This window comes from Sciurus vulgaris (genome assembly GCF_902686455.1).
Source record: "Sciurus vulgaris genome assembly, chromosome: 11".
Taxonomy (NCBI): Eukaryota; Metazoa; Chordata; class Mammalia; order Rodentia; family Sciuridae; genus Sciurus; species Sciurus vulgaris.
The window spans coordinates 36,541,061-36,553,734 of NC_136472.1; the positions used below are offsets into that span (position 1 = coordinate 36,541,061).

Below are 12,674 nucleotides of genomic sequence, written 5' to 3' on the forward strand. Positions count from 1 at the left end.
TACACAAATCATCCAGTCCACCCGCACCGGTTCAGGGAAAACTAGTTTGCCGGCCCTGGTAAATAGATACGCCAGGTCAACCTACCCCGCTGAAAACCATGCTCCCTCCCCATCCTCCCAGGTCCTGGGTCCTCGAGTCCCCGGGTTAGCCATCCTGCACTAGAGCCCTGCTTGGTCCCTCCCAAACCACTGCGCCACAACGAACCCACTTTCGCCACCTTGAAAGACTACAGCCCCCGGCATGCCCCGCGCAGGCGGCGGGGTCACGTGTCCACGCCCCTCCCACAACCGCGGTCACATGATTTCGGAAAGATGGCTGCCTTGACAGCGGAGCACTTCGCGGCGCTCCAGAGCTTGCTGAAGGTAAATGGCGCGTGCGGCCGCCTTTTGTCTTCCGGACGGAGTTTACGGGGCACACGGAACGTGTAGTGGGAATAAATTGGCTCTGGTTTGGAGCCACAACTCTGCACTATTTCTCTGTGTGACCCGGGCAAACCGTTGTCCCTTTTTGAGCTTTTAAAAAGCATAAATAAAATTAATAACGCCCTTACAGGAATTTGGGAGAGAAAAAATGAGATAACGGACGTGAAGACACAGTACAAATGCCCCCTACTATTAGTCTCTGGGGCGGTTTTCGGGATTGGTGCGTGGGAGGTGGTAATTGCTGGATCCGTTTTGCGGGTTCCCCATTTCATCCCACATCCTCCCTCACTCGGTACTTAGAACTAATTCTCCCGCTTTGCACCGACCCGTTTCTCCGAGTGAGGTGTGCCTTCTGTGTTCTCGAGGCCTGGGTTTTCTGTTCTCGCCTCTGCTGGTGAAAGGGCCAGAACGCTTTTATTTGTTTCAAAGATTAAGTGGATTGAAAGGGACACACTTCAACGGATGTGTAAAGCTCAAATGAAATGATGGGTTGGAATTAACTTTTGATTTCCTGTATAGAAGGGTGACTTTGTTTCCTTTGTAAAACTTGTCACTCGGTGACATTATGAATCTGTTTGCCTATTGTCCGCCTTCTCTTGAGAATGTAGGATCTATGAAGGACCTTTTCTTTAACTTTCATTCTCTCTTTAGGAGATGAAGAGGATTGAGTTAATTATACTCTACAGTTCATGAGACAGCATTATCGTCAGTCCATATAATGGTCTCTGTCTAGTTTTACTTAATTTTGAATGACCTCCCCACTCTCCACTCCTGAAAGCACCACTTTATTGTTCATAAGAATATCCCAACAATTGTGTAGCAATAGTGCGTTCATTTTCATTGCTCTTATCCTATGTACTCTTACCTTTTTTTAAAATTAAATTTTCTTATTTTGAGATAACTGTAGAGTCACATGCATTTGTAAGAAATAAGGCAGAAAGATCCCATTTACCCTTTACCCAGTTTCCCCCAGTGGTGACATTCCACAAAACTGTGGAAAAATATCACAGCCGGTGTGTTAGCATTGATAGTCAAATACAAAACGTTTACATCACCACAACACCCCTCATGTTACTCTTTTATAGTCACACTCACTTCCATCATCCTCCACCCCTTCTTTAACCTCCCGCATTCATTTCAAGAATGGTGCTGGCCTGTGTTCCCAGCAACTTGGGAGACTGAGGCAGGAGGATTAGAAGTTTCAGGTCAACTTGAGCAACTTAGTTTGACCCTGACTCAGAATTTTAAAAAAGGTTTGGGAAGTAGCTCAGTGGCAGAGCATTTGCCTAATATGCATGAGACTGCAGGTCCGAAATAATGAGTACCACACACACACACACACACACACACACACACACACACACACACACACACACGCACACGCACACACACACAAGAATTTTATGTAAATCATGCAGTGTAACCTCATAGGGTTGACTTTTTTTTTTTTTCCTCACTCAGCCTAATCCTCTGGATATTTATCCACCTTGTCTGTATCTATAGTTCTTTCCTTGTTATTGCTGAGGAGTATGGGTGGATATCACAAAACTGCTTGACCTGTTGAAAGACATCTAGATTGTTTCCAGTTTTGCTATTACAAATAAAGCTGCTGTAAGTGTGTGTGTACAGGCTTGGAGTACAATTACTAGGTCATTTGCAAAACATTTGCATGTTTTGTTTTTTAAGATACCTCCAAACTCTTCCAGAGAAGCTGTATCACTTTATATTTCCAGTACCATTGTCATAGTACTCCAGAATGTCCACATCCCGACCAGCATTTGATGTTATCACTATATTTTATTTGAACCATTCTGATAGATGTGTTTTGGCATCTCAGTGTGTTTTTAATTTGCATTTCTCTAATGACTAAATGATGGTGAGCCTCTTTTCATGTGCTTATTTACCATCTGTGTATCTTCAGTGGAATGTCTTTTGTCCATATTCTAAATTGTAGTATTTGCCTTTGTAATCTTGAGCTTTGGGTTTTAAAAAATATGTTCTAGGTTCTAGATTGCTAATTTGACACTTGCTTCAATTTCTAATATACACATTTAGTATTATAAATTTCCTTTTCAACAGTTTGTTGACTGTGTCCCACAAATGTTGATATGTTGTTTTCTCATTTTCACTCAGTGTAATTTTTTTGAAGTTCCCTTGGGATTTGGTCTTTGACCTGTGAATTATTTAGTGTACTGTTTAAATTTCCAGATGCTTAACGTTTTCCTGTTATTTTTCTATTTCTGATTTCTGGGTCATGATACAAACTTCATAAATTTTTAAAATTAAAATTAATAATGTGCTGTTTTTTGACCCAGAATATGATCTGTCTTGATTATTTGTTCAGGTATTTGAGGTGTGTGTGTATTCTGCTGTTTTGAGATATGAAGTGTCCTGTAACTGTCAATTAGAGTGATTGATTATGTTGTTGAGTCCTTCTGTGTCCTTATTATCTGTAGTTGTTCTATTAATTGTTGAAAAGGGGCATTGATAGCTCACCTGCATTTGTGAATTTGTCTATATCTCCTTAATAGTTCGGTCAACTTTTGCTTCCTATATTTTTCAGTTCTTTTACTGGGTACGAATACATTTAGGATATTGTCTTCTTGGTGGGTAGAACCTTCTATCATTATATAGTGTCCCTCTCTTTCTCTGGTAATTTTCATTTTGTGACACGTGCTTTATCTGATAATAACTTAATCTTGCGTTACTTTGGTTAATGTTTGCATGTCACTTCTTTTTCCATCCTTTTACTTTCCAGCCTACTCATAGCATATATTAGAAGGGAGCTTTGTGTATAAAACATTTAAATTGAGTCATATTTTTAATCCACTGTGCCAATTTCTGTATTTTAATTGTATGTTTGTGCCAGTTAGAGTTAGTGTACTTACTCGTATGTTAGAGCTTAGGGCGGCCAATTTATTTTTTGTTTTCTTTCTGTTCTTTCTTGTTTTTTGTTTCTATTTATATTTTTCTGCTTTCCCATGGGTTATTTTTTAGAGTTGTTTTGATTTGTCCTAGTTCTAAAAGTGTATTTCTTTTTATAGCCCTTTTAGTAGTTGCTGTAGTTACTACTTTGTGTATTATAGCTTATCACAGCCTATTGGTGTCATCATAGTATCAGGAAAAGTATAGACTCCTACCTCTCTGTCTATTCCTAACCTTCCTTCACTTGTAACATAATTGTCTTGAGTTTTCCCTCTGGGTACCTTTAGAGGTACATCAGAGAGTGTTATAAATTTTGTTTCAACTTTTAAACATATTTAGAAAATTCAAGAAAAGAAAGGAAAAACATATTGTTTTATACTTTTTTTGGTTTTTTGCTTGCCCTGTTCTTTCTTCCTGACATTCCAAGGATTCTTCTTGTTCCAAGAAAATTTAGTGTGAAAGAACTGACTTCAGTAGGCCACAGATAGAAAGAGACCAAAGAAAGATGTCAGGCATATTCTTGGAACTGACAGCACCAGTATTTGGCACTTGGTGCTCCACATACCACTCAAGTGGCTTTGTGTTTTTCTAGTCTGCTAGGAGGCTCATGGGAAAAGAGGCCAGGGTTCCCCAAGGGCAGTGGTCGTGGCTCAAGGTGACTGCAGTCGAGTCAAGCTGGATCCTTACACTTCTTTTATTTCTTCTTTTCTGTTTAGAGAACTTACTTTACCTGTTGTTTTAAAGTAAATATTGTGACAGATTTTCTTAGTGCTCTTTTACCAATGAATATCTTTATTTCTTCTTCATCCCTGAAGGATATTTTTATTGTCTGTAGGAGTCTAGTTTGACAGCTCTCCTTTCACACTGAAAAATACTGTGCTTTTTTTGGTATCTGTGGTTTGTGATATGAAAACTGCTGTCATTCTAATTGTTTATTAAAGTGTTGCTTCTTGCTCACTAGTTTCAAGATTTTTTTGTCTTTTGGTTTTAGAAGTTCACTTATGGACCTTGGTGTCGGTTTTCTTAAATTATTATTATCCTATGTTGGATTTACTTAGGTTCTTGAAATACGTACTACTGTGTCTCCAGCTATGCTTGAAAAGTTTTCACCTATTATTTCTTTGTCCTCCAGGACTCCAGTGACACACATGTTGGATCTTTGGTTATAGTCTACAGGTCTCTGAGACTCTATTTATTATAGTTTCTGTTTGTTTTCTCTCTGCTGGTCAGATTGGGAATGTTCTGTGGTTCTTTCTTCCATCCACTGATTCTCCCCTCTGTCCCTTCCATTATGGTGTACTGAGCCCATCTGTTGAATTTTAAAATTTTGGTTATTGTATTTTTCATTTCTAAAATTTTTCATTTTATTCTTCTCAATATCTCCTATTCCTTTGATGAGACTCTCTCTGTTTTTGTTTCAAACATGTTCATAGTTACTTTCTGAAGCATTGTTATCAGGGAGGCTTTAAAACCTTTGTCAGATAATTTTAATGTCTTTCATCTGGGTATTGGCATCTATAGGTTGTGTTTTTTTTCTCAGCTTGAGATCTTTCTAGTTCCTAGTTTGGTACATGATTTTTATTGAAACCTGGACATGTTCATGTTATGTATTAAAATTCTGGATCTTATTTAAGTCTTATGTTTAAGCCAGCTGTCTCTGATACCACTCAGGCAGGGAAAGGGAGTACCCCCTCATTTCTGCCTGTTGGAGGTAGAAGTCCAGGTTCCCCACTTGGCTCCTATTGGTACCTAAAAGCAGGGGTTTCTCTTTTTCCTGGGTAGCAGGGGATACCTGCGCAGACTCTCTTTAAACCCCAGGTTGTGCAGCTTGTTACCCGCTGGTGCAGACGAAGATCCCAGCTCCCTGCTTGACTGTCTTTGACCCAGTGGGAGTGTTGGGGTGAGGCAACACAGCCTCACAGGGCTTCCCACTTGGCCTTTGTTGGCATTAGTGGGGTGTGTTCAATCTTGGGGTGTGTTCTTTATGTGATATTTGGCTGGAATAGAAAGCAGTTATTGTCTAAAGCTCATTCATGTCACTGTGTTACTCCTCTCCTGGTCCTTTGGCTACAGAGAACAGGTATTTGTTGGAGCCTTTTTTTTTTTTTTCCCCTTCCTGTACCCCTTGGCATTTCCACATCGCCCTCTTCTTCAGCTTAGGGTCTGGGATATGTGAAGCAAAAGGAAAACCCGGGGACTCACCACCATGTCATTCCTTGGGTCTCGAGTCCTAACAGATCCACTTTCTCTCCCCTCCAGGGTCATCTCAGATTTGTTTTCCATAAAATACCCAGGGGTTTTAGTTGTATTTAGCAGAAAGAATAGGGAAAAGTACATTTATTTTGTCTTCCCAGAAACAAAAGTGTCCTGTATACCTTTAAATCTTAAGTCTGAAAGGTGTCACATAATAACTAAGACAATATTATTTTAAAACAGGTTGTCAGTTTTTTTTCCCCCCATCTGTGAATTAATTCATAGGCCTCCTCTAAAGATGTTGTCAGGCAGCTGTGTCAAGAAAGCTTTTCCAGTTCAGCCCTTGGCTCGAAAAAACTCTTGGATATTACGTGTTCCAGCTTGTCTGTGACCCAGGAGGAGGCGGAGCAAGTAAGTGTGGTCAGAAGTGACCTTTGGCCATGGGTCCTCTTCCCTTGCTAACTTCTCTGGACTTCTCAGTCATTTCCATGTCCAAAGAAAATTTCTCCCTCAAATTGACTTTGTAGCCAACTCTACATAGGTTTTTTAAATATTAGTAAATTGAAAGCTTTTGTCTTTGAGCCCTTCCTTGTGATAGTAAGTCATGTGTGGGAGAACTGCCCAGAAGCAGCTCCTGAACAAGTTCATGTAGACTTGTTGCCTAGACAGTGTAGACAAAAGCCAAACGTGTTGTGGTTTTCTTTCTCAGCATATGTACTGCCAATGCGGATGAATTGTCAGCTGGAGAGCTTCAGGCAGATTTTTCAGGAGTCTTCCGCAGAAGGGTGAGGTCTGAGTAGTAATGGGGCTGGGTTCAGTGAGGCTCCCTCAGGGTGCCAGGTGCAGGCTGCCTTCTCAGCCCTCGGCCCCAGTGGGGTCTTCTGCTCGGCTCACCTGACCTCATCTGATCCTAGATCTCATGCTGCACTTTGTAGCAGGGACTCCCTTAGCTCTCCAGAGCAAATATACTTCTAAAACAGTAGTATCTTCATCCAAATGGGCCCGTGTTATTGTTTTTTTTAAATAGGAAGCTTTGCTCATTCAAATCAACTATAGAAAAGTAAAAAAGCAGAGGCAAGATTATAGACCCGAGTGGAGACTTAGTTTCGGTTCCCTGAAAAGTAGACACTGAGGCAAGAACTTGAGTGCCAGAAGTTTTTTGGGAGGTGATTCTAGAAAACACAAAGGAGGGAGTGAGGGAAATCAAACAGGGAAAGTGGAAAAGCCTTAAGTTAAAAAGTGTGTTAATGAGCGGTTACTGCCACGCAGTGGGGCTCAACTGGGGGTCCTGAAAAATCAAGTAGAACGCATCTCAGAATTTTCCCTGGAGGGCAAGGCAACTAGGGCATTTATCCACTAGCCTCCACCCATCATTGGTGGAGATTTTAACTCCCCTCACTTCTGGGTGAGTGCCTCTGCAGACAAGCAGCCTCCAGTGGAACTGGAAGCAGCTCCAAAGCAGGGAGACAGTCACTGCAGAGGGTTTTCTTGGATTCCCCTAAGATTACTGTATTCACAGATCAGCTATCAGCCGCACTCAACTACAGAGCCACATACAGCACTTAGGATGGGAACCCATAGCAGGGTCTGGCACTCCTCTTTCACAGGGGACAGCTTAAGGACACAGTCTTGGGACTTTTACCACCCTGAATTCAAAGCCCACACTCCCCAGAAACCAGTATCTCTTTATCACATATCAATAAACACGACTTCAGATTCTTGCAAGGAGCACGCGGCCCGCTCAGAGAAGCCCACGCTGAGGGCCCCAGGTGTTTACGCAGTTCTCTCAGTCCAGAGGCATTGGACCAGTGCAGGGTTGCCTGGTAACCCAGCTGACTTTCCATTTCTCTCGGGTTACTAGGGAAACAGCACCAGAAAGTTAACTGAAGGTCAGATTCTTCTGCAATAGGAAAAGGGACACATTAACCCTTTGCCTTAGGGAGTTTCTGGCAGGCGGGCAGCTTCCTAGGTCAGGCAGCTGCATCTGTCTTGTGAAGCAACAGGTAAAGTCCAGGGCAGCAGAGGCACGAGGGACATCAGCGTCTGCTATAGAGGCTGCTTGGCTCCAGTCACTCATTCAAATGACTGCAACATGCAGTTGTAGGGTGGGGGATACAGGGCCCTGCCCCTGCCTCCTGTCCTGTGCCCTGTGTCCCCTGCAGCTACAGAACTCTTCCTCTATCCTGCAGCTTCTCCAAGCTCTGCACCGCCTCACTCGGCTGGTGGCATTCCGTGACCTGTCCTCCGCCGAGGAAATTCTGGCTCTCTTTCCAGAAAATTTCCATCAAAACCTCAAAAATCTGCTGACAAAAATCATCCTGGAACATGTGTAAGTGCTCATTTTTTAAATATTCTTCTTTTACATTTCTTATTGTTTTCATTCCTACTTTAGAAATACTATGCTCCTTGTTGGAAAGTTTAAAAATATGGAAAAGCAAAAAGAAGAAAATAAGATTCCTATACTCCTACCACCCAGAAGTTAGCAGTATTAATTTCTTATTGGAAAGCCTTTAAGGAGTTGGTTATTGTTTCTTTTTACATATACATGAAGAGGTCGATATTTTGGTTTTAATTTTTTTAACAACAAAAAAAGAATCATCCCATTTTACTACTTGGTTATGTTCAGCTAACAGTATTATTAACATTTTTGACATTTCAGGTTAACAAGTATGTGCCTTCAGTATCATTTTTAATGGTTAAATAAAAGATGTATTCCATTACTTGAGGGAACTGGGTATAAATTTTTAAATTCCTTAGTGTTTAACATTAGGATTTTAGCAGTTTTGCAGTTCAGAGAACAATTTAGAAATTTTGTTCATGTGCTTAATTATTTCCTCACTGTGTTAAAGGCCATGAGCATAGTGGGTTTTGGCCATTAGGAGGATTGCATGGACTCTTTCCACCAGTAAGACACAATGTGTCCCTCTTCCCATATCTTTTCTGATGAGATTTTTTTCTTACATAACTTTCCCCAGTTCCACAGATGGCAAATGAGACCTGATTTTCAGCTTATTTATCTTCGATGCTAGAGATCTCGAATATATATTTTTCATGTGTTTATTGGTCATTTTAACATTTCTTTTGTGAGTTATCTCTGTATCCTCTCAGCTGGGCAGATCATTTAAAACACAAAAAACTTAAAGAGTTGATTATTGTTTCGCAGAAGGCTTGAACAGATCTCTCTAATAGCAATGAAAGTTAATGCCTGTTTACCAGTAGTTTTTCGTTTATTTAAAACTTTCTTAAATGACCACATTTTATTCTGACTCTGCTTGGCATCTGACGATGCTGCTGTTTGCTGTAGCAATTGACAGGTCTGTTGGGTATATTTTTGCATAAGCTACAGTATTCTGTGTAGCAGGTGCTCAATAAAGAGAGCATAAGTTGACCTTTTCTTGGTTTTGTCTTTGAGAACAATAGCCCAATAAGATTACAGTGCAGTAAGCCTTTTATTTTCTTGTCCTAAGCTACAAAAACTAACGCTTAGGTCTTAACATCACCAAGCTTTGTAAGACAAATAAACGAAAGGCTGCTTTGGGGAAGGATGGTTTCTGAGGTCCTTTCTTTTAGGATGTCTGAAGATCACAGGAAAGGCAGAGGCTTAGGTCTCTCGTGATCAGAAAACTCGATCTCACCCCTCTTCTATAATTTTTTCCTTATCTTTCCCTTTAATAGATCTACTTGGAGAACTGAAGCCCAAGCAAATCAGAGTGAGTACCAAGACATTTGCCTCTCCTTCCTCTCCCCCGCCCCAGGCCTGAATCTGCCAGGACACCAAGGGTGTTAGCCAGAAGTCAAAGGAAACTATTCTAGTCCCAAACCAAAGTCTGTGTGCTGTGTTCTCTTTTGAATTCTTTCTGTATGTTTTCTATATGTTTATGTAGATATGTTTATATAACTATAAACATTGTTATAGGCATTTATTGTTAAAAAAAATACAGAAATATCCAAAGAAGAAAGTGATGTACTAAAAAAAAAATTGTATTTTTTTAAAAAATGCTATTTCAGTTAAGGAAAAAACCCAACAGTAATTAAAATTACTTTGAAAGATTGAATAAAAGTGTGTATTTAGAAGCGTCATTCTGCTTAACCTAAGCCAATCACTGTGCTGGAGCACTTGATTTGCCTTGATTCATTTAGTCCTCCCAGCAACGCAGTGAGCTGGGCTCAAATTATTCCCATTTTCCAGAGGAGGAAACAGAGGCTCAGTGGTTAGGCAAGTGGTGGAACCCATGTTCAAACCAAGCCTGTTTCTTTAAAGCAAGGCCTCTTACCACTATTGTTGAAGCTACACTTTCCCTAAGACCCAGGCTGTGCCTTGTGTCACTTGTTATTCTGTCCTGACATCTGAAGGGTTGGGTGTTTGGATGCAAGTCTGGAGATGCTACCCCCCATGAATCAGTCCCAAGGGCTGGTAGCACAGAGTAGTGGGGAGGGTCCACACTTGCTGTGGTCTTTTGCCCAGCTGTCTGTCTCTTTCAGAGACATGCTGCAGAGATCAGATGGGTTATGTGTGTACAGCCTTCAGAGCCATCTGTCACAGAGCAGAGGCTTGATAAACGTGGGCGGCGTGACCTCTGACCTGAGTTATCTCTTCCACAGTCTCTCTGCCACGCCTGGTTGACCTGGACTGGAGAGTGGATATCAAAACCTCCTCAGACAGCATCAGCCGCATGGCCATCCCCACCTGCCTGCTCCAGATGAAGGTACGTCCACTGTCGTCGTCGTTAGAAGGAAAGGAGGAGGTGCCGTGGTGAGTCAGGCCCTGCGGGCCATCTAGAACATCAGTCACCAAAGTTCTGGGATCACTAGACTAAACCCATTAAAAAAAAAAAAAAAAAAAGAAGTTGACGTCCCCCCCTCCCCCCCGCATGTGTGTATTCACACGGTATATGTGCACTACTGTGTGAAAATACCATGGGCATCTTAAAACACGCTCTGAAAGTAGACGTTTTAAAACAATGTGACAAGTATAAAACTTTATTTTTAAAATTATTTTCTGATACCTAAATCTTACTGATACTTACATATACTTACTGTAACTGTAGGAGTGTGCGTTCAGATTTCAGATCCGTTCTGGATCGTTTCAGTCTACCATCACCGACCTCCTGCCCAGTAGGATTTCGCCATCAGTGTTTACAGGATGCTGGAGATCAGGCTTCTGTTGGCAGTGGAAGTCAGTGCTTCCTATTCTTGTTCACATGCCCTTGCCTCATTGTCTTCGCTTGATAGTTCTTTTTAGGAATCTTCTAAAATCACATTGTATAGGGTTCATTTAGTTTAAAAACTTAGATAATATGTTGCTACATTTACTTCACATAACACCCAGCAGTTCAGCATCTGCTAGAAAATATACTTCAGGAGCCCTTTTGCAGCTGTTTTAAGTATTAATAAAGCTTGATTTCTTTCTTTTTTATGATTAAATAAGTAAAACTCTAAGTTGTGATATCATTCTTACATTCGGTGAACTGTCCTCGCGTGTCTCATAGAACCCACCTCTTAAAGTACCAGTGTGAACACATGATGTTTTCTCACTTCAGTGCTACCACAGGGTGTTGGAGGGAAGGTTTACCCTTCCCTGCCACCCACCCAAGGTTCTTGTTGCAAATGGGAAGAGACCCAGGCCTTTGAGTGTCTCCTCCACCTTCCCCAGTTGCTGAATGACTCCAGGGCTGCGGCTTTTCGCAGCTCCTACACAGAGCCTCTCTTCAGAGGCCCAGAACTGAGCAGGGCTCACTTATGGGGAGATGGGAAGAGAGGCGGCTTTGACTTTCTGGGCCATGTTCTCTTTGCAGATCCAGGAAGATCCCAGTCTGTGCAGGGACAGACCCTCCATCTCAGCCGTGACTGTGGAGATGAGCAAAGAAACACTGGACACCATGTTAGATGGACTGGGCCGCATTCGAGACCAGCTTTCTGCTGTGGCCAATAAATGAGCTGACCTGCTGCTAGTGCCCACTGCCATGCCCAGCTGCTCATCAGCGTCCAGGCGCCTCCCAGCAAGCAGGCTGCCCTGCGGCAGCAGCCCAGCTGACTGATGGAAGTGGGGACTCGCTGCCTCCTGCAGGCACAGGAGCACTGGGGGAAGCAGCCAGGCCCCTTGCTCTTCTCCTCCTCTCTTCTCTTTCTGAAGCTGATGAACAGGAGCTTTCACCTTCGAGAGGCTCCCGAGTGCAGCCTGTCTGCTGCTGCAGTGCTGAGGGAGCGTTGCTTCGTCAGCTGCCGCTGCCTGGGAAGCTCAGGCCCAGACTGTGGGGCTCGCCTGAGGAGTTAGTTCCAGCCCTGGAACACGTGGAGGGCATCAGGCCAGTGATGCCAGTAGTGCTTGCCTGTCTGTCAAAGAGCCAGGCAAATCCCACTGAGCTGGGCCCTGCAGCCTGGCCCCTCCTGGGCACTCCCCGAGCCCCCGTGGCCCCTCTGGACCACTCTCCAGCTTAGGAAGCCCGAAACGCCTGCTTATTCTTACCACTCCCCAGTGAGGAAGTGGGAATAACTGGAAATAAATAACAGTATGGTTCTGGCCTTGATTCTTTTCACCCGGGTCATTGCCTTCAGCCAGTGCCGCCTCTCATTCTTGAAGATAATCCCAGCTTCCTGATTCCCAGCTAAGCCCTTGACCCCTGGTGTGACATGAAACCAGACCTGTGGACCTCACCAGGCTCCCTGTGCTCTTGACTGCTATGTAGAAAACAAAGAAGCCAGGCTGACATCAGTACACAGTTGATAGGAGATTTCCCATTAGGGTGCTCCTGGGACTCAGGCCAAACGAGACCATCGCATGTCATAGGGACCCATGTGTGAAGTCCTTTCTACCATGTCATCCAGTGGCAACAGCATGTAGCCTGCCCTTCATTGTGGCAGCTCTAGTGTGTGTGTCTGGGGTGGACGGAGGGGGTGAACCTTGAGTTGGGATATACACTTGGTGGTCAGGCAGCCAGGGTCAGAAGCTGTGCCTCCAAAATAATAGTAATATGTTCACTCTAATTATCAATACGAATGAAAGTAGGAAGCCTGTCATTTGTCATTTACTAAGAGAGGTGGTGGGAGGGAACACTACTGTCCTACCTTGATTAATGAGGAAACCTGCTCACCGAGGCTTAGTCACCTGCTGGTAATGGCCTCATTAGGACTTG

The 12,674-nt window shown here is 42.9% G+C and overlaps 1 protein-coding gene across 1 annotated transcript; it reads left to right on the forward strand.

Moving 5' to 3' along the window:
* The first annotated feature begins 257 nt into the window (after positions 1-257).
* On the forward strand, positions 258-12,367 carry COMMD9 (COMM domain containing 9). Its single transcript, XM_079104229.1, has 6 exons — positions 258-363; positions 5,827-5,952; positions 7,731-7,870; positions 9,217-9,251; positions 10,144-10,247; positions 11,337-12,367. Exons 1-6 carry the CDS (start codon positions 313-315, stop codon positions 11,475-11,477), a joined length of 597 nt encoding a protein of 198 aa, XP_078960355.1. The 5' UTR covers positions 258-312; the 3' UTR covers positions 11,478-12,367.
* The last annotated feature ends 307 nt before the right edge of the window (positions 12,368-12,674 follow it).